The sequence below is a fragment of the Taeniopygia guttata genome, chromosome 1A (genome assembly GCF_048771995.1).
Source record: "Taeniopygia guttata chromosome 1A, bTaeGut7.mat, whole genome shotgun sequence".
NCBI classification, from domain to species: Eukaryota; Metazoa; Chordata; class Aves; order Passeriformes; family Estrildidae; genus Taeniopygia; species Taeniopygia guttata.
The window spans coordinates 26,243,898-26,270,462 of NC_133025.1; the positions used below are offsets into that span (position 1 = coordinate 26,243,898).

Genomic DNA, 26,565 nt, shown 5'->3' on the forward strand with positions numbered 1-26,565 from the left:
TGTTGTTCAACATATCTGTCATATTTGTTTTCTTGCAGTGAAAGATTTTTTTTAAGACTGAATAGAAATGGTTTGCCAAAATGTCCAGAAAAGCCTGAAAGACACTGTTCTCTCTTTGTGGTGAGTTCTTCCTAATCTCAATCCTTTTTTGCCCTGGATGTTGAGAATAGAAGTTGGATTAAATTGTTATTGTGTGGTTGACTCAGAGCTGCTTCCTAAGCTTGTACATTGCTATGAACATCAACTGAAAAGGCTGGTTTGAGGGTCTGAACCCCCAGTTTGAATGTTTTATGGCAGTATGTGGACACTCATTGAACTTCCATTCAGTCATACGTACCAGTCATTGTCTATGCAACAAAGACCGGTTGTTTCCTCCTTTTACTTTTTACACTCCAGCAATTCTTTGTGCAGCACTTCCTGTACGTCCAGAATATTTGGAATTGCACAAATGCATCACTATATTCAAGGCACATAGCAAGTCTCTTGTACCTTCCCACTGCTTTTGCTACATTACAGCAAATTCTAACCAGGATATTTTAGGATGCTCATTGTGAATGCATGACCATCAATTTCAAGTGTTGAAGGGATTTCTTAATGCTGTATAAATGAACTCACTGGCAGTGAGCTGTGTGTGGAGGTCTCTTTATATGTCGCGTTTTAATCAGGAGTCATAAATAATGAGGTTCTGATCTTGTGCAGGATTTGGGTAGCAGTGAACTCAGGAAGGACATCTATATCACTGTGCACATTATCCGAATAGGTAGGTATAATGTTTTATTTGTTAGACATACAGCAGTAAATAAAAGAAAACTGCTTGGGGATAGCTTTTGGGTTTGTTATAATAACTATACTTTTGAACAAACTTTTGGGAAAGAAAATGCCTGGTTTTTGTTTGAAAAATCACTTGGATTTCTCAGCATTGTATTATGTTATTTATCAAGTATACTGCTGAGTTTTGATGCAGTATACTTTGTTACTATCCCAAAACAAAATGAAAATGTCAAAGATGAACTGTGTTGAAATGATGGAGTTGTCATGGGGAGTCCATCCTTGTTCTGAAGTGTAATTTCAAACATCCTTTGAACATAGAAAAGCTTGTCTGGACACTTAACTTACCTCATTTGTATACAGTATCTGATGTATATCTGATATTGTTCAGATTAATTTTGTCTTCTCCCTGACTCCTTTAAAAAGGGGGAGAGGTGATAAAAATGGACAATATTTCATAAAAAAATTTATCTCTGATAGTTTAGAGAGATGTCCTCTAGAAAAAAAGTGGACGAGAAGAAAAGTATATGTTTGTGTAATTATTTTAAGTCCTCTGGGTTGTACTGATGTGAAACAATAATCTTTGGGTCTGCTTTTGACCTCTTAGATATATTGTTTTCTTTGTAATCTGCCTCTAGTTGCATTGGTACAGTACAAAATATAACTTTTCTTCCTATTTTTGAAAGACATTTTGGTTTTAAGTATAGTTGCTGTGACTTATGCTGAGTTCAGAAACAATTTACAAAGTAAATATACAGTAAACAAACAATTTACAAAGTAATTTACAAAAGTTACAAAGTAAACTTCATTTTACAGCTGTGAGAAATAATTTTCTGTGCATTTTTATATTGATTTGATATTTCATCAAATACAGTGTTTTGGTTTTTGGGCAAGATTTTAGAAAAGATATGGTAAATTCTGATATAAGTGCAGTTAGAAGAATAAATGTTTTAAAAATATTAAAGAGTAGGATTTCTCTAGTTGTATAATTTTCAAATATATTCACAGCCAAGTTTATACATGAACCACTGAAATATTTAAAAGTTAAAACAACATTTATCTGCTTTGTGGTGTAAAAATGAACAGTTACTCTTCAAGCTGCTGTGATGCATAGGGATATTTGGAGGTGACATTGCCCTGCAGCAACTGCAGCTATAGTTTTTTTTTGACAGAAATTATGACTTGGTGGGAAAGATACATAACTACTAGTGCACAATTGAATAAAATTGATAGAAGAGGGCAGTTTCAAATGCCAGGAACACAGCAGGAAGAATGAGAAATTTTATTTAAATCAAATGGAAAAGACTAGAAAAAATATTTTGTTTCAAATCTCTTTTCCTTGACTGCCTTCTTTCTTTCCTTACCAAAACTTGTTCTTCTGCCTTTTCTCCCTGTGTTTCATCTCTTCTTTATTTTCCTGCAACTGGTCAATTATCCCTGTTGCTGTCCAGTTGCCTATGAGGAAACCACATTTGTTTATCAAATTGTAATGGTTCAATCACACCTCTCACATAAATGACGGGTAGCAACAGCCACAGTAAAATTATTCATATCAGACAGCGAATGTTGAACACTCTGTCATGTCTGAACTCTAATTTGATAGTGTCATGAGGATTCTATGACTGGGTATTACAAATTGGTGTTCATTGAGTGAGGGTCGTGAGAGGATGAGTAGAACCTCTGGTCTGCTTGGAGACCTTTCGAGATCACCACATACTTAGTGGACTTGCTGTACCATTTGCTAAGATGGACCAGGTAGGTTCCCAATGGGAGTACACTTGGCATTGAGTTGGATTGCTTGCTGCCTCTCTTCTGTGGTTTGGAGATACACAGTTCCATGGATTATGACTCAAATATGATTTTTGTTTCGCAGGACGAATGGGAGCTGGAGAAAAGAAAAATGCCTGCAATGTACAATATAGACGGCCCTTTGGCTGTGCGGTCCTCAGTATTGCAGATTTGCTGGCAGGAGATTCAAAGGATGACCTTGTCTTAAAAGTCTACATGTAAGAAATGTTTTTTTCTTAATTTTTTGAAAGCACCTTAGAGTCATTTGCATCAGAATCAGTGGTATTAAATGCAGTGTGACTAAATAGCTCTAGCTCCTTTCTTTTCCAAAAACACACAGTAGCTGCGTTTTTTGGCTTTTTTTTATCACAGTGTGGAAATTTTGGCTAGCTCTACAGGTGTGTTTATAAAGTGAGATAATACTAAAGGTAAAGGCTGCATCCTTTTAGGTATTTGTGTAGTTATCAGCATTTTTCCCATTATTCTGGAGCTCTCTTATAATGGCAACATAAAGTGCTTTTTGGACTTACTTAAGTGCCTTGTGCTGCCAAGGCATCTAGTGGAAGTACTTTGTAGCTACAGAAAAAAAAGCAGGCAGAGTATCTTTTTGTGAAATAAAGCAACTATATAATGGGAATAACAAAAATACAGAAGGCAGTTAGTGCTGGAGAATGAAAAATCAAAAGTAGGTTTAAAAATGAATGCTTGATTAGATAGTGGATTTTGGCTGATAGCAATTGGAAAAAAGGTCAATTTTCCAGTAGCAACTCAATGCATGCAATGTCCTGCTGATCTTGGACATTATAGTAAGAATTGTATTGTGGAGTAGTCTAGTCTAACTACATATACCTGAGACACATATTGTCATGTGTATGAGAAAGTTCTGCCCTTCCCAGGGGTAGCACTCAAATCTTGAAGACATGGGTGTCCTTCCTCTGTCTCCGTCTGTGGTCAATTAGAGCTGCTGGAATCAGTGCTGCAGAAAAGCAGCTTAGTGTAACAGTGGGCAGGTGGGCTGGCTCTTATTTAGACTCCTAGAACATCAAAGTCAGATAAATGTTCACTCTTGGTAAACATATTGTTAGTTTTGTCTATCTAATATATTTTGGGTTTTTTAAAAAAAATTGCCTGTTTGTTTTAAGATAACAGAAAAAAAATGGAAGAAGAATTATCATTAGAAATCAGATTTAATGCTCAGGCTAACTCATGTCTAGACTTTGATCATTAGAACACAGTCAGGTTTTCCTTATGGAAAACCAGCTATTTTCTAAATGTATACTGAAATGTAATTTGCTCTTTCATTGACTACCTCCTAAGATAACAACCTTTTTAAGTGTCTTTGAGGTGTATAGCACTGGTTTTTCTGTTACTAAGATCTGCTCTAAGTTCTGTGTCTTCTTTGGAGTGTCACAAGATAAATTTCTGCGTGGGTTAGCCCTGAAAGATAGTCTATACAGAAATGGCTTGGTCATGGCTGAGTTCCTCAGCACAGTTATTCTGATCTTTCTCCTATCCTTTGCCACATGAAGCAGGTATTTCTTGGTGCCTTTCTCAAATGGTAAAGGCACTGTTTCCATTGAGACAGGTAGTTTCATGGGGCTTTGTCAGCTCCTATTTGTTTCATGAGTTAAAGAGGATTTATTTAGGGATATGTTGTGAAGTTGGTCTGATGAACTTGTGTTCCCATTTCAGAATTAAGAAAGTTATAATTTTTCCAGGTGCAACACAGAGAGTGACTGGTATCAGATCCATGAAAATATCATTAAAAAGCTGAATGCACGTTACAACTTGACAGGCTCCAATGCGGGTGAGTAATTTGCTGCCTTTCTGTTTGTATTCTTAGTTTGCAAATGAAGTAGCTCTACTGTAAAAAGAGTAACATCTATGAAAGAAACATCTTTGCACATAGAGAAAAATAGATGAAAATGTACAATACTGCTGTTCATGTACACATTTTAAAATAAATCACTGAATTTTCCTCAAGGAACTATATAATATAAACGTTTATTCTGTGCTGAGGAGCTAAAGTTTTCTGGAGTTCTGTTCAGTTCTGGAGCTGATCAAATTATTGATCCATATTGCTTGACATTTCTGCTTCACATTTTCACCAGGAATATAAAATTTACCATAGACATTACTGTCGTGTTTTAGGAATGGTATTCCCCAGTTTAGTACTCAGAACTAAAAAGAAAACCATGAGCCACTCTCCTGCCCCCTTTGGTGGGACATGCAAAAGGCAGAGATCCTGAGGTGACACGAAAACATTTTGCTGGAAAGAGCAATGAGATAAGAAACAGAAACAGCAGCAATACTACTAACAAAAGTGTGCAAAAGAGGGTGATTCACATCCAAATGCTCACCTAGGGCCTGGGCAACAATCAACAATGGTGGATGAGTTTCCCCTCCCTCCAGGCTCTCTCTTGACCTGAAGTCACACCTCTCGTTCCTAGAAGCCAGAGTTCCTGTCTTTCCCACCATCCATGATGTAGCTGCTATAGAATAGCAACTTAGACAAGCCCACACAGCTCCAGACCTCACACCTCACGGCCGAAACCAGAACAATTATATATTACACTTCAGAAAAAAAGGAATGCACTATCTGCATTCCAACTGTCAGCTTTGCATTTCAGCTGAGCAAGATGTGGAGTTGTAATTTCAGAGTTTACCAATAATCCTCACAGTCAGCTGTACATTACTGGAACTGTCGGAAATAAATTTGCATGTGAGACTAAAGGAATGGGACACAACTGACCTTTGTTATTATGAGATGGTGGTTTGACTCACAGGAGATGTTGAATTTGCATTTTTTGTTTTCTTTTTTTGATATCAACTTGCTAAGTTTTTCTGAATTCTGTCATTCAAAGGCGGAGGGTCAAACTTGAAATGAAACCTGAAATGGAGGCTTATGAGTCTGTTGTCCCTGTATTCAAATGTTGGTTTTCCCTGTGAAATATCAATTAGTTGAAATATAACCATAGAAAAATCTCAATTTTGAGGTTCCAGTATATTCATGTAGTAGATTTCGTACTTCTTTAACTAACTGTATTGTACATTGCAGGCTTCTTTAACTTGATTTCAAGCATGTTTATCTTAAAAATGTATGTTTTACCATCTTTAGTGGACAACTAAGAAGCACATAAAAGCTTACTTATCAAGACTGAAGTTATATATTTAACCATTTCTAATTTAATTATTTTCTCATATAGAATCTAGCCACATATATACATATGTTTAAGGTTTAGAGTATCATGGATCTTATTGGACAATATGTATAAAAATCATGTACTGAAAATAGAAGGATACATTACTGAGTAAGTTTAATGTTTGGCTTCTTAAATATGTTAATCATATTCATCAAGAAAAACTTATTCGTGGTCGTTCTGACTGTCCATATAATATGTGCTTACTTTGTGATACTTGCTAATCCTATTCTTCTCTCATGAAAAAAAATTGCACAGTTAAATATGCAGTTCTTAGGAGACATTGGATAAATTTGAATACTTTAATTATGTGAATATTCTACATGAAAGACGTGGCACATGAATGTTTTTACATGTTGCAGAAGGCTGGAAACTAAAGGTAGCAAATGGAAGATTAGTTGCACTTTGAAAAGGATTGTCAGGGTAAGGAAGGCAGAGAGGGAAGAGCAGCACAGAATTCCAGCAGTGGATGTGAAGGTTGGAGAGAGAAAGAGGAAGTGAGCAGTGATGCCACTTTGAGTACCGAGCAAGTGAAAGATAAACTATGGAAGGTTATTTATAGCACACACATGAGATTCATTCTCCTGTGACTCCTTAGCAGCCTGAAAAAGCACTTGCAAGATTTTAGCAATATGTTCAGATACTTCTGCTGACACCTCATGGAAAATATTGTTGTTACACTACTTTTTATTTTTCTTTTGCTGTCTTTTTCTGTGATAGTGTTCTGTGGTTGGTTCTGAAACCTCATTAGCTTTGGCTGCCACCTTGTTGTTGTCAGAAAAGGATAACACCTTGCATTACAGGAGAGAGAAATCTTTTCTCTCCCTTAGGAACTGTTGTAGGTATGAGCCAGATGTAGGAAAACTTGATTTTTTGGCTTATATCACACTTGCCCTTTTCAAATCACCTTGAATACTTGGAAAGGAAGCATGGTAAAAACAACAGCAAAGGTGCTTCAGACTATTGTCTGTTTTCTAAGATTGTTCCCTCTTACAGTTTCTTTCAAGTCAGGAGATTTTACATGCTTTAGTTCCTGTTATAAATGAAAATTTGTCCAGCCAAATTAATATGAAAAATAAAATATTTATTTTACAATCAAATTTTATCTAGCCAGCCACAAGGAAAGAACAGAGCCGAGCCCGGGGTCGGCCCTGGGTGTGCAACAAAGAGGTCAGCCTCAGCAGAGGTTTTCCTCTATGCCCACACACCTCCATCCTGGCACAAGCGGTTTTATAGGGAAAATTCCGCCTGAGGCCAAGATTTCAGCAATCAGTCTTTTCTTCTATTCAGAGTCCATATGTTAATAAGATTTTCTTTTTTGGTGATGAGGGAGAACAAATCACTGTCTGGAGTTTGTTGAATCCTTTGATGAAATTTACGGGAACGCCCTATTCACATGTATCTGCCTCAGGATTTCCATGATATCCATCTCGGGGTCTTCACGCGAACGATCAGCACCTGGGGTTTCTGTATCTCCCCAGACATGGCCCATCTCCTGGCGAGTACCTTCTTACTTGTAAATCAGTTTCCAATCTACACCCAGTCTCACCTGCGCCTGTGAGGGGGGGGAATCCTAATACAAACATGTATACTCTAACAAATATTCAATATCACATGTATCATATTAGAAATGGCGCAAATTATATCTACTACACATAACAGTTCCCACAAATTGTTGTGCTTCCCTGCTAAAATAATTTATCGGGTAGTTCATAATATTCTTCAGGAAAAAAAGTCTTCCACTTTTTGTGGCAATCTAAAAAGGAATTCAAAATGTACTGCAAGTGTCTTGCATGTAAAATGCATAGTGACATACTATAGCATTTGTATTTGCTCAATCCTTCACTATCAAAAACTTACCTTTTCTGCTTCAATTAATGACAGTTCTTAAGTGCAGAATCCTCTTGCATCTTATTCTCAGCTTGTGTCTAAAAAGGATGAATTAAAGGCAAATGACTGTCATTTGTTTATAAAGGCCAAAAAGGAGGACAGATGTTCATCCCCTTTCCTCTTCTTAGTGGCACAGGAATGGAAGGAAAGATGTACTCTCATGGATAATTTAGTATCCTTTACTAAAGTGGGAACTGGAATGTGTTTTCTGTATGAATTTCCAATCTAACAGAGTGGAGTACCAGGTAGTGGATGCAATTCCCATTCACATCTGCAAAGACCAGATGTGTAAGGTATCACGTTACTGGAAAACACCTGGTTGCTTGGTGTCAGAAATCAAATCAGTATTGCAAAGGCCAAATTGAACAACCTTCACTGCATTTAGTAGCTTTGTTATTTCTTACATTGAGTTTTTGGTATTTGTGGAATGTCATTATTACACTAACCAGGTTTCAGTAATACCTGGAGCAGAGCTGGCTGTAAAATCTATTTTTTGTATAATATTTTTTCTTAGAATTAGAAGCTGGTTACTTTGTTTTAAAATGCAAAAAGCAGTGGAAAACCTAATAGTCCTGCATAGACATCACACTTAATTGCATCAATTTTACGAGGAAAATAATGCATTTCTATTTTTGTAACTGTAGAATTAAAGATCTGATCTGAAAAGGATTTTCAGCAGTCTTGCATGTCCCAGATGAGCATGCTAATTGCTTGGCTTCTCCAACTTCCCTGCAGCAACTATTCAACTTTGTATATGATCTGAAAATATTCATGATACCATGGGGAAAGGGGAAGTGGCTCTAAAGCCTTCTGAGTAGTGCATAATTTTCTTAAGTGCGATCTATATTCATGTCCTCTTACCAATCTCTCAAAAGAGATTTAAGCTTGGATCTCATGATATATATGAATGTTCTCCCCGGTGAGTTACCTGATAAGTATCATATTTAAATGTCGATGAAATGCACTACAAATTTTCTTCACATTCCTATGAAAAGAAAGACTGAATGACTTACTTTTAAGGGGATGCAAGACATTCTGTTTTACTCTTCTTTTCCATTTAGGCTCCTTAATAGTCTCAATTGTAAGCTTTTCTGTAAATGCCAATTAGGATTTCCTTTTAACAAGTCTTGAAAAGTTGCATGTGCCTGATGCCATAATTCTTGGAAGTTGAGAAGGGGATACATGTGCTTTTCATTGTGATAGCAAAGGGGGCAAAAATCCTTTTGTGTCCTTTAGAGATTAAATTACTGATGTAAGAAATTATAAACACATCTAGCTGCTCTGTAGTTTTGAAATCATGTGGAGTCCGTGAAAATAACTAATGTAGTGGGAAAGTCTTTCTCTCTGCCATTACCTTGGAATGGTCTGGTGAATGGTCTGACAAGGGTGATGTAATATAATTGCATTTTTACTGAGTGCAGTGTGGTTTATTCTGTGATACCAATGCCAAACTTACTTTGCAACTCCACTGGGAACACTGTTATTATACATTAACTTTAATTGATGTGAGTACTTGAAACTAGAATTCCTTGTTTGAAGCATGGAGGGTTTGAAGCCCATGTGTTGACAGATGTTTGCTAATAATACCATCATAAGGAAGGACAATCTTAAGGAGGAAAGTTATTCATCAGATCATACAGTAAGTTAGGCTGGAAGGGTCCTCAGGAGGTTATATGGTCCAACACCAGCAGAAAGAGGAGCTCGCCTCAAAGTGAGATAGAACTCTTTTGAAGTTCATTGAGGTGGCTCATTCAAAGGCAAATAATTTTAACTTTAATTCAACCAACCTAAAGTAAGTTTCATAGACCATTCTTCGGTTTAGGGAACTATTTTACCTCATATGTGAGACCTTTTTTCTCTCCAGTTTAGCTCTCAGTTGCCGCTAAGTCTCAGTCTGGCTCAGTGGTCATATAAGGCTTGGTCAGAAAAGACATGAGGTAGACCAGCCCACTGCATGAACTCATCTGACAAGATGTAAGTTCTGGGACAAGTATGACAACAGAGACAGTTGGTTAGAAAAAGTGATATGTGCTTTGGGGCTTTCTCATGCCTGTTTACCTAAATTCAGCAGCCCCTTGGCACTCTGATGATACCATTCTCCATGGTTACTGTCAAACACTGAGAAATTTAAAGGAACAAATACTTTGTTTCATTTTGTATTTCACAAAAAGTAAGCTTTGGCTTACAAATTCCTTGGTTTGGAGCAGAAAGCCTGTTAGGGTTATTATTTACCTTGCAGGGGAGAAACTGCAGAGGCCCCTTAATCAGGGAGCATAATTTTTTCACAGTTGTGAAATGAAGAGCTACAAGAGATCAAATGTGGGAATTGCTAGCTCAGTGTAAGTCTACAAAATTTATAGGAATAGAGCTGTGGTAGCTTGAAGTATTTTTTAGATACCAGAAGTAATGTGACTGTGTTTACATGACTCTACCCCAGCAGCTCACAGTGTTACCACACTCAGAGTTGGTGAAGGAGAGCTTTTTCTTGTGAACCAGCACAAGAAATCTCAGATGGGAAACTAAATGTGCATTCCCTGCTAGAAATAGTTATGACTTTTAGCCAAAAAGAAAGCATGGGCTTACAGTGGAGAATTGACTGGAGTAATGATGGGGGAACAATGAGGGGAAATGATAGCAGGAGCCGTTAACATGAATTTCACTGAGAAGGTAAAAATACATCACTTTAAGCTAACTTCTGGGCATATAATTAATCACAGAAAATATTTCTGATGTTTGTATTTTATCCACAAGGTTCTCAGGTGTCAGCATTGCTATGAAATGTGGTTTTTTATCTTCACATCACTAACGTTTAAAGAGCAAGTGCATTTGCTATGTTCCAGGACAATTTATAAATCTGTCATTTTTAATCTTTGTTTTGTGACAAGGAGATTATGTGTATTCCAGTTTGATATGTTTAAGAATTAGTTGTCACTGAAGGCTGCTGTTTGAAACACATTTAAAATAAGAATATTGCTCTTATGTGCTTCACTAAGTATACAGTGAATTAAGGCATTCTTTTTTGTTCTCAAAAAATGCTAAAGCCAAAAGATTACCCTTCTAAATAATTTTGCAAAGAAAGTGTTGTTCCAAGATCATTTGGCCCTGAAGAGATAAGGGTGTAATAGAGTTACATTCATGTTGTTGTCTTCAGTGTTGCTAAAAGATTTGTTTTCAGAGAAGGATGAAAAATGTGCCATTGTGATACTGCCAGGGAGATCTTCTATTCAGTAGAAACTATGATTTGTTGTTCAAGTCAGTGCTGCAATGATAGAGTCATAGAATCATTTAGGCTGAGAAAGGCCTTTAAGATCATGGAGTCCAGCCATTAACCCAGCACTGCCAAGTGGGTCTTTTAAATATCTCAGAGATAGTGAGCCAAGCACTTCTCTGGGCAGCCTCTTCCAATGCAGTTTCCTCTTATTACTTGTAACCTGAGAGTAGAGGTGGACACCCACCTCAGTGTCACCTCCTTTCTGGTAGTTGTAGATAGCAATAACGTCTCCCCTCAGCTTCCTTTCTTTCGGATTAAACAACCCCAGCTCCCCCAGCTGTTTCTCATAAAAACTGTGCTCCAAGACCCTTCACTGACTCTGCTGCCCTTCTCTGGACATGCTCCAGCGCCTCGCTTTTCTTCCCGTTGTGAAGAGCCCAAAACTGAACACAGGATTTGAGGTGTGACCTCAACAATGCCAAGGACAGGAGAACAATTACTGCCCTGGTCCTGCTGGATACATTATTGCTGGATGTGATTCAAGTGACACTCAATTTAAACCCAAGCCTTTTCCAAATTTAAGCCTTTTCCAAATTTAAGCCTTTTCCAAAAATTTGTTCTACTGGTTGGATAGTGTTGACTGCCTTCATTTTATCTATTAAACGAATAAAAAGTCTTAACACCGTTTCAAATAATTAATTACAGAACACATACACATGATTTTAACTTCTTCAAGAATATATTTATAAGTTCTTTACAATTGCTACCTAGGTTCTTATTGTTGGTGGAGATTTGATTTTTAACATTTTGTTCAGGTACCTATTAAACATCTGTTTCCTTATTTCAAAGACACACAATTGGAATGCAAATAGCTAAATTTCTAATAAAATTCAATTTCTATGAAGAACTACACTACATGAAGGAGAAAATAACAAGTGTTTCCTTGGAACCTTTTTTCTGTTATTTGCACTAGAAGCAATATAAACCACTTATAATTGCAGAATTGTGTATTTTGCAACCTCCATAATATTCTAGCTAACCATTCAGTTTGTAAAAATGTAATTAAAAAAAGTTTTGTGCAAGATGGTTCACCTTTGCAGTATAGTGTGGTAGTGTGAGAATGGTGTTAACATGCCAAGTGACTTGTTAATAGAAAAGGGAAGCAGTGGGCTTGCTAAGGCAAGAACTGTAGACATTATTTCTGAAATTTTTATTGTCTTTATATGGTTGTTAGACTAGATACTTATAATAGTGACTTAGCCTTGTGGTCCTTTATCCTTCATACTGTGGAAAGTCTGAAAGAAATACTTGAGGTTTTATCATCTACCCTGTAAAGAAATTCCAAGCCAGTTTTCCTATGACAGCTAAATGTCATTTGCATTTAAGTGTTTCTGTTCCATCTGAGGAAGAAAAACATCCCTACTTTATACACTTGAGGGCATTTCTGACAAAAGTCTTGACAAAAGAGCTCCAAGAAAGCTGTCAAAGTGTTACAGTGGTATTCCTGCATTCTTTTTTTACTGAGCTAAACCCCAGAATTTAAAGCTGAGGAAAAGAGGACTTCAGAGTTTAATTTGATAATTCAAAATAATTAGAATGAAGTCTTCAAACAGGCCATCAAGGACTGAATCTACCTCTTCTTTTTTAGTTCTCTATTCCCAGAAAGTAATTTGTGGGATTTTCTACATAGAGTTTTCTGTGGCCAAAATTTATACAGCTGTTTGTCCCAGATCACATTAAATCAGTAAACCATTTTTTGGTGCAAATCCACTGGTTTTATCCTTACCTTTTTACCTTTGCACTTAAAGCACACCTGGAAATGGGAACACCTGTAAGCTCTCAAAAGGCTTTAACATCTTTAGGCGGCTTTATTTGGACAGATGCCTTATTTTATTACTTTTCTTAAAATACATACAGTGCTGAACAACATTTTGTCTGAGCTATGTTTTTTTTTTTTTTTTTCTTCTATCAGTTTTCTGAGCAGCTGCTAGGCATTTTCTTCTAAATATGATCTAGGATTCTCTGCTGCCAGCAGATAGAAGCCGAACGTAAATTATTTCCCCTGCCCCCAGAAGCCCAAATGCAAATAAAGGGTCCATAAGCATAATGAACAGATGCCTTCTGTCATAACTAAGTGCAGAAATCAATAATGCAGTACAAAGTCTGTTTGAAGGTAAAATGACAAATCTAACAAAAATCTGGGATGCTTATTCAGCAGACTGACAATTTTCTGCATTGTCTTTCATCTGAATAATAAAAATAATCTGTTGTGTATTGAAATTTAGTACAAGTTAGTAGTAAGAAATTTCATGTGCTTGCAAAAGAAATAAAAGCATATATATTTGTAGTTCCTTACAGAGTATTGTTGTAGTGGTTTCAAAACTGGGGTAAATAAAGAATAATAGCTAACACAAGAGTTTTAATTATCACTAGGGGGATAATTGAAGCTTTTTTTCTGAGGGGACAAAACTAGACTACATACCTTATTAAAAAAATGTGCCAGTCCTTCAGAGACTTGATAATAATTTTTGCTGCTGTGTTTTAGCTACTAATGTTCTAGCAATGGAAAATGTATAGTTATGAAGTTTTTGATGCTTCCCAGGTGTAATAAATAGTAGTCCTATGAACCACAGTCAGATGCAGTATATAGTGACATGTTGGAGATCTCTATTTTGCTTTGTCTATGAACAGCTGACCCATCACAAAATGCTCTATTTTTTCCTAAAACTAATTTTTGCTGTGTGCAGTCCCCCTGCTGTTGGCAAGGATGCAACCCACTAGATCAGGTTGCCCAGAACCCAATTTAACCTGGCCTAGAACACTTCCAGGAATGGGACATCCACAATTTCTCTAGGCATCTTTTTTTCAGTGACTCACCACCCTAACCACAAGGAATTTATTCCTAACATTTGGTCTAAATCTCCTCTCTTTTATTTTAAGGGTGATGTGTTTCAACTTGTGAGTTCCTCTTCAATCTCCTTTGTTTTTCAATGTATCTGAGGGAGTCCCTCTTAAGCTGAATCTGCACCTTCTGAAAATGTGAATATGATGTGTCAGTATGTTTTAAATTATGCTAGTTAATGCTTATTGATATTCTGGTAGCTCAATGTATAATAAGCATACAGACTCTAGGCCCTTGCAAAATGTGAATTAATCCATCTTTTTAAGATATCTCTTCCGATGATTTTTATTATATTTGTGCGATTCCTCAGTCATGATGGGTGTCTACTTTCTTTAGCAAGTGTATTGCATTTTTATAAACCCATAAATATAGGATTGCTGTGGCTTGCAAGTGGCCACAGGCTTTGTGTTTAGCTGACAAAAAGGTCCTCTTTACCTATCTGGCTTTGGCTGGCTGAACTTGTCTTACTTTGTGTTGTTCTGACAGGAGATTTATTTGTTCTGACTTGTAAAAGCATATATCTAATGACAAAATAAAAAACTTTATCTGCCTTATTATAGTTCTTGCATAGTTTTTTGCAGTCATGTGGTATATATATGCTTTGGATGTAGTTACTCAGTGTAGAGTTAACTACCTATAACCCTAGACTAAAATAGAACACAGAAGAGTAAAGACATGTGACCATTACTGACACCTTGGCAGTGCTGGCATAGGATGATACTAGAGGCATGTGAACAGCTCACCAATGGCCAATTACTGGTCATCAAATAGTCTGAGCTTGAGACCAGAATGAAACCAATTCTAGGGGAAACCTTTTGAAATACACTATGTTCCTTTTGCCCATCTCAACACACTGAATGTAACAAGTCATTGGGAATTCAGGCAACCTGTTCTGTATTGTGGGTATCACACCTCAGTACCAGTATGCCTCTTATGATTTTAGGCCCTTAATGGAGGGTAGCCTGGGTGTCTTGCAAAATTAGTGGAGCTTTGACAGAGCAATCTGAATGCTTACCTGGGGATTGTGTTCTTTTCATTTATTATGTAAAAGTATGTGTGCTCCTTACTTTAGCATTTTACCAGATTTATCAGTTCTACTTCCCTTCTTGTCAATTCCCTTTTGTTTGACAGCTGGGTCCTCTGTGGCAAAACTGTTAACTTGAAGACTTGATTTTTGGAGGTCCTTGAGATTTCCTTCTCTTTGCATCCTTTCTTTGTTTCCATTTTGACTGCCTTTCATTCATTCCTATTTACTGGCCTCTTTATACTATTTAACACTTTAAAGTAAGTTTGCTGTCTGTAATCCAGTTGTTCTTAATTTTTCTGAAAAGCTGGGGAATGCATGCAGTTTGTTTTCCGAAGATGTATCTAAACTATGGGTAAAATTACTTACCTGTGTTTCAGGTGTGTACACTGAGAGATTTCTTGATGCTTTTGGATATATAAAGATGACTCAATTTTCTAGCAATGAATGCCATGAAATACAGAGCTCTATATCTTTCTTGCCTTGCATGAGCAAGTACTTCAAATCCTTGACAGATAGCTTTTTTCTCAAGTTAATACTATTTAGCCTTTGATGACATCTGATTTTAGAGTTAAATAAAATTCTTCAAGGAAATCTGTGAAGTTCATACTTAAAGAAAATTAGATTTGGAGACTTCAACCTTTGTTTAGAATCTAAACACAATAACTTAACACCAGGTGCTGTACAATATCTTATTAATGCTGTTGTTGATGTGATCTGTAACAATATCAAATGGATTTTTCAGGTTTCCAAGGAAACAGTGCAATAGGGGCATATGAGGGCATGATTATACATGTGTGTATAACAATTTCTTAAAATATAAAAGCAGCAAGATTGGGGGTGGGCTTAATATCCATTTTTATCAGGGAGCTATACCCAGCCTAGCTATTCCACTTACAGCAATGAAAAACCTTTCACCTGCTCTACAGAGCCTGAATTTTGCCTGTATGACTTTCTACCAAGCTTCTGTACTGGCAGCTAGCCACAGTGCAGTTTGTTTTCTCACCTGCCCAAATAATGATTGTCACTTCTTCTTAAGGTCGTTCACTGTATAACCATAAAGCAAATTCCCCTACAAAAATAATTAATATCCATGGCATTAAATACAGTCCTTAAAATAGAAAATACTTCACTGAATGCTTTTCCTTGTAAGATTTGTTTATGTACCCAGTTGGAGATGTGTAGGCGAGCTGTTTTTCATGAGAAGGAAAGTTTGGTCAGAGTATCACATTCTCTGGAGCTGCCAAAATAAGAAAATGCAAGTGTAGGTAAGAGGAAAAATATAAAAGTTGTCATGGTAATTAGATATCTGATCTGCAGGAGCCTGGACTGGCAGTACATGGCACAGAATTTTGAGCCCTGATTTTAGGAACTGCCAGACTTCAAGTAAATTTATTCAGCTAAACAGTAACATGGTTGTGGGGAAAATTTCTTTCAAAGCCAAAAGGACTGATGACCTTGTCATTCAGTGTGTGTTGTACATGTTATTTGCTTTAACATTATCTCAAGTTCATTATGACTCTTCTGAGTTGTCTGTTTGTCTCCAGTTGTTGAGTGTATACACAGAGTTTGCTTTTATCTTCTCCTTGATCTGTATGTTGACACAGGATATGCTGTAGTAACACTGAAGGTCAGGCAAGATTAATCTTTACAAGCTCTATCATTCAGACACTTGCCTCAGTGATTATATTTGAAATAACCAAAAGGCATGCCTGTTGCTTTTGGTAATCTCAACTGTAATGAAGTATGCTCTTTGCAATTTATTCGTATACTGCAGATGTAGTAGAAGAAGTTATGCTTCCTTGATTCTAGAGGAATAAAAATTGGAAAATTATTATATGGCCATCCTTGCATTTTGCATGTCTTCTAGCAAACATAAGAAAGAGTGTGACTGATTAAATCCGATAAATGTTGAACAAAAATCACCATTTCAGTCATTATGAAATTGCTGTTGCTAAGAATACCGATTATTCTATATTAGCTTACGAGAATTTTTTTCTTCAGATTTTTGAGGAATAAATTGTATAACTTTATATGAGATGATATAAAGTGATACACTGTGATGTGACTTCTGTGTCACACCCATAGCCCGGGACCATTTTTCTTGCATGCCAATAAAGGCAGGATTACATTGAAGGAAGTGAAACATTAAAATGGTAGCAAATAATCTGATTGAAATTTCTCCAAACTGACCTCTTTCTCTTTTTAGTTAAAAACATTAGTCCATCCCTACTGACATAATTTTCATTCATGTCGTTGTGGTTCAATTACACATCAGTAATAATTTGCTAATGTTTTCATGGGTTGTTGTTTTCAAGACTTTACTGATTTTTGGATGTTGATGCCCTTCACAAAAACACTTAAAAATTGAAGTTGGTTGGCTTGTTATTACTAAACTTCCTCTGAATTTTGTGTTCTCAAGAATGCATACATACTAGCAAATATAAAAAATTTTTAAGCAATACTGATAATAATATGTTTGAATATCTAATTTTTCATAGTTTTTCTCTTAATTTTCAGGTCTGGCAGTTTCTCTTCAGTTGCTCCATGGAGACATAGAACAAATTAGGAGGGAGTATACATCTAGATTTACCCATGGAGTATCCATAACACGGAAACTAGGTTTTTCCAATATTATAATGCCTGGTAAGTTAAAAAGAAAACTATCCTAATAAGTAATAAAATAAAAGAACTTGTGAGAAATTACTTGATTATCAGCTGGTTTTCAAATGAATACTGTATTCTGAAACTTCCTAATCCGTTCCTGAGACTTTTATATTACCATTTTTTCATACAAATAGAAGAAAACTGTGTCCCAGTGGCCCCATTACATTATATTGTATAGTTGCTATGCCAGTGTCAAAAAGCTTATGGCTCTAGCAGCTTTTTTTTGAGATCTTCACTTTTATAAAAGGTTTGTGTCTCCAATACTGGAGAGATTTCATTTTGCTTATATGATTTGAAATATATATGCAAGTAATTAAGCCAGTGCTAAGAAAGGTGGAAAGATTGTGTCAGTGTCAATGTAAAGAAGCAAATATAGGAAGAAGATCGTAGAACAATTTGTAGGTATATCCCTGAAATGAAATTTTTTAAAAGTTCAGTGGGTTGCTGAAAATTAGACAGCAAATGTCTCTTTAAAGGAAAAGCATACTTTCAAGTAGATCAGTTTGGCATGATTATGGTGTTATGTTGTTGCTGAAAAATGTTGCAGGGAGGAGCTCACATCTTAGTTTTAGCTGAGTCTACGCACACAGTCTTGACTTTCTCAAATGTAAATCATCCGCATGACTTTCAGATTTTTAAAAGGGACTATCTTCATACAAAGATCTGTCTTTGCATTCCTGTGGACCTAAACCAGAAGCTAGGGTTCTGAGGCAAGAATAAATAAACTTTCATACTTCAGTAATCGAGGAGGTCTTAAATAGGCATTTGAAACTCAGTAATGAGGCTCAGCTTCAGCTGTGGGTATGTATTTCTCTTGAACTTCTGCCTGAAACTCGACAACTGAGAATTCACTCTTTTGTGCTTACTGCCAATTAAACATCTGTCCTGCATCCTTGATCAGCACTACTGGTCACTTAAAACATGCACATAACACAAGTTAATAAAACAGTCTCAGCACTGCAAGGAAAATGGTATGACTGCAGTATTTAGATAATGAAATGCATAAGTCAGGTGTCATTTGAATTGAAGTTAGTTTATATATATATGAATAATGGAAGCAATTCAGATGAAATTTTATGGCTTATTAGCTAGGCTTTATTTGTTGTCTTACTGTTGGATTTGAAATTTGAATCAAATGAGTGCTGTAAATAGTCTGGCAGATAGCAGTGGAAGCAGTTTTACTGAGCACACTGTAACTCCCATTAGGAATCATTTCGCCAGTTATCTATGATTTAGTGACCTGCTGCTCTGTGTTATCAAATTTGCTATGAATAGATCTCTTATCCCCTCATTTTCCACTTGAGAAATAATGTGATGTTCTAAACTGCAAGAAACATGTTATAACAGTACAGTGTAATCAGCTGCTGGAGGAGTTTCTTGACTCAGTTTCAAAGAATTATGCAGGTTCACTTTTTCACTGTTTTACTTTAATAAAAAATATATGGGTTTTGGTGCACTGCTTTCTCTGTCCAATTGTATACATGCATCAGTTTAAATAATGTACAACTTCTGTGTTTACTGGCATAGAAGGGGTTTCTCCTAAAGAGAAATAATTGTCTCAATCTTGCAATGATGAGTTTCAAGGACAAACCAGAGCAGTAAGCCCTAGGCCCTGAAATGCCCTCAGCAACTTACCCTTTGAAATGCTTTTTTAATTTAAAGCTTCCTTTTAATTTTATTTCTCTTTTAGTGTTTTGTTTTTTTTTTTTTCACAAATAAATTAGAGAATTTCATCTTTTGCCACTAGAAATGGCCATTAATTAGATCTTATTTTATAGTTTTGTTGAAAGGGTATTGCTATGGCTAATTAGCACTTATGTTAGTGTTGTGACTATGACTCTCTTGAATTATTCAATAAGAAATGCTTCATGCTGCTAAACTTCAGTATCTCTCTTAGAAATGCCATATTTTAAGTCTCTCTCCTATTCTGGTGTATTTAAACTCTCTCTGACCTTCTTTTTTTGTCACACCAATCCTTTTCTCTCTGGTGATTTTGCTGTGGAAAGTAACTGGGATCAGCATACGTGCCAAACCAGAATCTACAGTAATAGTGCATGTTTTTATAGAGTAATGCATTTTGTGTCACTGCAACTTGTCAGGCTGAAGCCACAAAATACAGTATCCAGGACCCTTGGAATTTCTTAATGAAGAACTCCAAGTGTTTTAGGAAACGAAGTAGATGGCTGGAAAAAAAGGAGATGGCTATCATTCAAAAAGGCTGTGAAATAGGTAACTCACTTTATTCTAGCCAACAAAAGAAGGATAGGCAGTGAAAGTGTCAGCTTGTGAAGATAATCAATATGTATTTTGTAGGTTTGACCAGGATTTCTGGGCAGCATGCAAGGACTGGTAAATTCTATTCCAACATCCTAGTGTGGTTGTCTGCAGATATACAGCCAATATTCTCAAGCTTTGTAGGACACCTGTGCTTGCACACTGAGTTTCTGTGTTCACCATTTCCTAACAACCACATCATTACTTAGTACACAAAATTTAGCATTTGATATTTACAAATATATATATTTGTGTACTTTTGAGGAGTATACTTTTGAGGAGCACTCTAGGTTAAATTTACATACCTGATAGGTAATGAAATGTGTAAGCCCTTTTTTTATGTATAGTTTTAACAGCTTTTTTTGCTATTTTATGTAGTTCAGTATTATGGAATCTTTTTCCAAATTTGACTTGGAGCACCTGTATCAGTGCATGCCTTCAGTGCTGTTCATGCTCGTGTGTTTTACATGTGCATGTACATGTTCTTTGGCACCATTTATCTAATTCCATAAATAAGCCTGATTACTAATATGTGTTGCCTGGAGTTTTTAGAATTGGAATAAACCCTAGCGCAGCTATTTATCTAAATGAGGACTTAACTGGCTTCACAAGATACTTGCTCTGCCTCCCAGCTGTAAATAAACTAAACTTTTGTGTGGTAAGCAGACATATAGGTGCATGTCTTCCTTTGTTGTGCATTCCAGGTCAGAACTGCATCTGCTTCATTTAAGCTACACTGTTCTTAACAGTGATAAGTCTATTACTGGTAGTTTACTGGTAGCTGTTGTCTTAACTACTTAGTACATTCAAAGACAAGATCTATTCAGTGTGAGACATTAGCACTTAAAGTAATCTCATTGTCTTCCTGTAGAATACTTTTTTCACTAAGCAATTCAGTGAGGTCCAAACTTTACTTCCTCAAATTTTACCTACAAACTTCCTCTATGTAGCTTTGTCTATTAGTAATATGATGAGATAATTCTGACTTAAAACTGCTATGGATTTGATTTTGAAAGTCTCTGTGACATATAGAGGACAGCAGCTCAAAATGTCTTTGTCCATAAAATATATTTTGGTGTGTAAACAATTGGCCTCTTGGCTGACATCTCAATAGACTTTCACAGGTGGATATCAGTTAGCTATAGCCATCCTTTTTTCAGCTTATGATCCGAACTGGTGCCATTACCACTGCTGCCATCTGATCACCATATGCTTAAAGGATAAGAGTTAATATTTTTTCCTGTTCATCCAAATTATTAAACTCATATGATATTAGAAGAGGTCAAAGAATTGGTGCATCCCTACAAGGGTTCTACATTGACCAGTGTTTACCTTATACACAAGTATACACTTAGTGTGGTATCTGTACTGGTATCTAGAGCTGGGTTAGTCAGTCCTGTCTGTAGAAGTTTTGGCTTGTAATACTTAGGCCAGAAGTTTTTGGTCTTTTTCTATATGTCCAAGATAAGTTTTGACAAATAGCATTGCTAAAAACTCTACATGCAGCTGCACTATTAATTTTTGTAGTGGAATTTTCATTCTTTCAAACTTATTTGTCCAAGATTAAAAGCTGCATTTTGCTTCAGCATTGTCTTTTTATTTTTTGCAATTTCTACTCATTTAGCAGATAGAATGAGGTGCCTAGGATATTACCAAGCTTTTAAGTTTCCTATGTTAAACTTTCATATGCTTAATTTAGGAAAAGCAACTGATTTTTTTTACCATTACACCTCCATTGCTTTACATTTGTCACTTTTTAACTTCATTAGATGTCCTTTTGCTGTCCAGTTAAATCTCATCAGATCCTGTCCCTCAAAGCTACTGAATATACTTATCATGCTTTCATCTGGATTATTAAAAGGTCTTTTCATGTTCAAGTACACACTCACCAACCTTTCTTACTATTTTCAGAAGCTTTTAAAAATAAAATTAGAAGTAGAATCTTTGTCTATTTATACAAACAGTCTCACAAAATGCTATGTTTGTGATAACATTCCTTTTCAATTATGTGATTTTTGACTAGAGGCATTCATTCTTTCAAAGCATAGAAAAAGTTTCTGCAAAAATGTAAAGAAAGCTATGGAATATGTTGTCTTCATCATGGTAAGTGTCTGTGTCTGCCAGTGAGCTTGGGGTTAGTAAAGAGTTGTTGATTCTAGGAGAAGAAATCTATGTCTGACACACTTCAACATTTTTATCCCTTGAGTGAATTTCTTCCAAACTTGTTTATACTTGTTTATATGTTCAAATACAGTTTGAATTTTACTTCTTCCACTGGCTATATTAGTTACACAAAATATGTTTGAGCAATATGGTGGAGTAAAGACACACCCTGTATTTTGACATTTCACAAAACTGTAGTACTCTAGGGGGAATATCCTCTTCTTTTGAAATCCTATTTTAATACGTTTTAAAAACTTTAATCCTATCTGTTGAAGGAATTAACATTTCTACAAGTCACTGGAGAAAAGAAGGGTATGATGTATTTGATTAGACAAGTGCAAGGAACTTGTGTATTGTTTTCCATCTCCCCTGTCTTATATTTTTGGTTCATTTTGAAACTGAAGGAAAAAATAGAAGAAAACTATGGAAAGGGAAAACAAGCCAGAATTTAAGTGTACTTCCCTTGATTTAAAATCTCTGGAAATGAAGAATGAGGGAGAGGCTCTTCTGCAGTTTATAGTATTTGAAGAATAAGCTGGCATTCTACTGAGTATAGACTAAGTAGCAGTGTTGCATGGAAAGCGTATGCAAGGATAGTTATGGCTTGGAAGTTTTTCTTTGATAAACTAGGTAAGGAACACTGGCAAATTAACAAATGAGTGCTTTAGCTCTGTTAAAGTAAACAGTCTTTCAAAATTCTGTTGGAAATATTTTCTTTATTTTGAAGTTAGACAAAGTCAACAGGTCAAAGTTATTTGTTGAAAAGAGTTCACAACCTCTCAAATCTGTGGATCTCAAGGCAGGGACTGAAGGGAGCAAAGTTCCTTCCTCTGTAGGAAAACACTAACCACCCGAGGAATCTGATCATACTTAAGTCTCTGTGACCTGGCAAGGTGCATCCCAGGGTCCTGAGGGAATTGGCCGAAGTAGTTGCCAAGCCACTCTCCATGATATTTGAAAAGTCATGGCAGTCACATGGAGTACCTAGTGATTGTAGAATAGGAAACATTGCACCAATTTTTTTAAGAAAGGTAGAAATGCCAACACAGGGTGCCCAGAGAGAGTGTCTCCCTGGCAACATTTAAGGACAAACTGGAGAGGGCACTGAGCAACCTGCTGTAGTTGAAGATGTCCTGGCTCATTGCATGGAAGTTGGACTATGAAATCATCAAAGTTCAACTGCCAGAAAGGGATTAGCAAGATGGAAAATTTTACTAAGCTTCCTTAGCACTCTCCTCAAGTTAAAAATTAAAATCATCTTCAGCTGCTTTTTATTTATTTTCTTTTCTTTTTTTTCTGTTTGTTTTTTTTTGTTTTTTTTGTTTTTTTTAATATCCTTCCACTGGCAGTTACTACACGGCTCTTTTCCCATTCTACAAAGTATTCTAAGAATCTTTTCTCTAGAATGTTTTCATCCACAAGATTTACATTCTGGGTTAATACCATTTTGTCTGTGCCACATACAGAGATTTTCAGCCCCTACAACTGAAATTTTTTTGAGATGTTCAAGACATGTTTAGAGTATAAAGCATCTCATTAGCTTGTATTTTACATAGATGTAAATGAACAGGAACTTCCTCTAGAGAAAATTATGTTTTTTGCCCTTTTGCAATTCATGGTTCTAAAAGACCTACAGTTCTGAGCAAACTTTCAAAAAAAGCAGTTCCAAACAAAAGCTCCTAGTGAGGTCTGCATACCTTTTTTTAAATTAGTGGCTGTTGTCAGGACAGCAGTAACTATCAGAGATGCTTGTTCAAATACAGTCATGCTGTGTTTTGTTACCCTACTAAACAATAAAATTGACATTTATTTCACTAGAAAGTATATAATAGTTATAACTAGCAAACTAATCTCTTTTCTAACAAAGATGCTACCTTTGATCTTTGAGAGCTGTCTTGTGCTTGAAAACCTTGTTTCATATTAGTATGCTACAAGAGATTCTGCAGTTCTAAATATGTTTGAAACAAAAGTCTTGTTATAATATATGTGTTGCAGTTGCAACTCACAGCTTTGTCAGTGTAAGTTCAAAAATAATTTTATGATGAAAGAGCATTTCTTTGATGCTTAGGTTAGGTGCAAATGTTTCTATAAAAATAACATCACAAACAACACATTCATGCAGGGCTCTCCTGAAACTTGTACTGATCTGACTTTCTCCTTACTAGTGATTACCTGTGTTGTTCCTGTCACCTGAAGTTCAGTGTGTGCAGTTAAGCCTCTCTGAGCTGGGGACTGTTTATACACATAGGTCCATTTAGGAGCAGCAGGAGATCAGTGCTTATACACAGGTTCTTGATAGAGATGTTGGAACCTCCAACCTATGAAGGAAAGGGAGCCTGCAGAGGCATCCCATAATAAAACTCTGCAGTGGGCATAATAGGACCCTGAGCACACATTGTCATCTGCTTGGAAGTTACTCCTGGCTCTTTTCTCTTTACTGCTTATTTAATATTTGTGGTTTATAGTTGGCAGGTTGAAGAAGGCTGACCCCAATTAACTGCATTCTGCAGCAGTCTTCTTGTGGTTGTTTGTAATTTTAATTGGCCTTTCCTCCTGTTCCTAATATTAGACTCTTGCATGTAATTGATGCTGATCAGGTGTCTGTCCCTCACCCTCATTCTGCCCTTGTACAATTCATTGCTAGTTGGATTGAAGTAATGAAGCTTTTGCTTCTTCATAGGTCAGAATTCTTGAGCTATCCTGCACCTGGTAAGCACCTACAGCAGGGACAAGAGGCTTTGGAGTTTTTCCTCTCCAGGCCCATGGAGATTTCTTTCAAGATAATTTTGCCAAATCAAAGCTGCAATGTATTGACAGGACCACATGATGAGGCAGGTACTGCCAATGCTGAACTGGCACTTGCAGTACCAAGTCAGACATTTCAATTTACCAAGTTTTTATTTACCAAGTCAGACATTTCAATTCAACACCTTTCATTTACAATTAAATTCACATACCAGAGTGGCTGTACATACAGAATGTGCACTGAAAGCTTGTGCTATATCAAAATGTTATGTCTATATTCACACCCCTGCAGCTTGACTTTGTTGTTGTTAAATTCTGTGGAATTTCAGTTTCCATATGGCTTTAACCCTCACTTAATATTAGAAGCTCTTGTAGGAATTTGTCAGCCTGTTTTTGATGAAAAGGTGAAATCATAGGGTGCTAACTAAGAAGTCCCAAAGTGTTTGGTTTATTGGGTCACTTCTGTAATTAGGACAGAATATACCCCTTTTCAACACATTCAATTGCAAGATTGTCAGATGAACAAACAGCTTCCCTAGATACACTCTTTGACCCTCACCATTCTGTTTTATCCAAGAAACAGCTTATTACTTCCCACTGTCATAGGGAGCAACACCAACTTTCTTATTTCTTCTTTCTTGTTTACCATCTCACACCCAATGTACAGCAATCCTCTGTCTTACCTATGCTGGTTGTAACATGTTAATGACTTTTTTTTATCCTTGTAATAGTGTCTAGAAAGTAGCTTTACCAAGATAAGTGTCTTTTTAAGCAGTGAAGTCATCCAAATAACACAGAAATGCAACATGACTCCTTTAATTTCCTTTTCTCCAGCTTATGTTGACTCAGCTCATAACCTACATGTTTAGAAGTATTTTTGACTTCTAAGGAGACTAGGTGGTTTAGCTTCACAGAAAATGTTTAATGATTTTAAACATGTGTGATTCACTATTTGATAGTTGTTTCTTACCCAAAAAACTGACAGCCCTAGACAAAGCTGATTTACAGTGGGGTTTGACTCTGGCTAAGAATGTTATTAACTGGATGTTGCTCTCTGCATGTTCATTTCACAGTCTGGATGCCCTAAATACAAAAAGCTGAAAGTGACCTGTCACAGCAGGGACCAGGGAATGGAAATTCTCCATCAGAGTAGGGGGAAATGAGCTGCCCTTTCTTTTGAAACAAATGCTTTCAAGTGGTCTAGATCTTTCACACCACTCATTATCATTATAGGTAGAGGTAGGTTTGTCACTTCAAAAGCTGAGCACAATTTTTGATATTGTTTGCTGTTGCTTATTCCTGTACCAAACTTTATGCTAAAAACAGCCATTGGATGTTTTCACTGAAACAAACTTGGAGAAGGAGACACTGTATTTCTCAGCACAGAAATTGGCTGGAATTTCTGTGTTGCTTTTTTTGTCTCATCTAAAGCCTCTTGTCTGATAGAGATTTAATTCTGTAGGTATACTTTCAACCAGTGATTAAAATCTGATGAATTGTGCTATTTGAAATGTGCCCTTCCTCTTTCTGTGTTGATTCTTCACATTTGGTGAAGTGTAACACTGTAAAAATCTCAGTACACATGCACCTATAAGATTTGAGTAATACAGATAGTTTAGCTGATGATACCATCTGTACTCACCAAAGCCTACCTCAGAACTCTGATATTCAGCAGGACTTGGCCTTTCAGTGCTACTTATGGTTGTAATTGACTACCTTAGTGAAAAGGAGTTGATTTAATCTGTCTGGTGTACTGGTGAAAGCAAAGATCCCACAGAAAAATGATGCATATTCTTATAATCAAATGTGTAATTATAGTTACCATAAAGAAGAAAGATCAGTTAAAGGTGTATAGATAGATTCAGCAATTTGCTGATATTTGAATGCTTCATAGAGGAATTAGAATATTTTTTATGGGAAGTGGCACCACAAA

The 26,565-nt window shown here is 36.3% G+C and overlaps 1 protein-coding gene across 5 annotated transcripts in view; it reads left to right on the forward strand.

The window, feature by feature from the left end:
* The window catches only part of DOCK4 (dedicator of cytokinesis 4), a 221,673-nt gene that overhangs the window by 109,868 nt on the left and 85,240 nt on the right, over positions 1-26,565 (forward strand). For all 5 annotated transcript variants that reach the window (XM_041713768.2, XM_041713769.2, XM_041713766.2 and 2 more), the window contains 5 exons: positions 39-120; positions 700-760; positions 2,642-2,774; positions 4,275-4,363; positions 17,304-17,429. In XM_041713768.2, the coding sequence (XP_041569702.2) occupies positions 39-120; positions 700-760; positions 2,642-2,774; positions 4,275-4,363; positions 17,304-17,429 (491 nt within the window). The remainder of the gene's footprint in view (positions 1-38; positions 121-699; positions 761-2,641; positions 2,775-4,274; positions 4,364-17,303; positions 17,430-26,565) is intronic.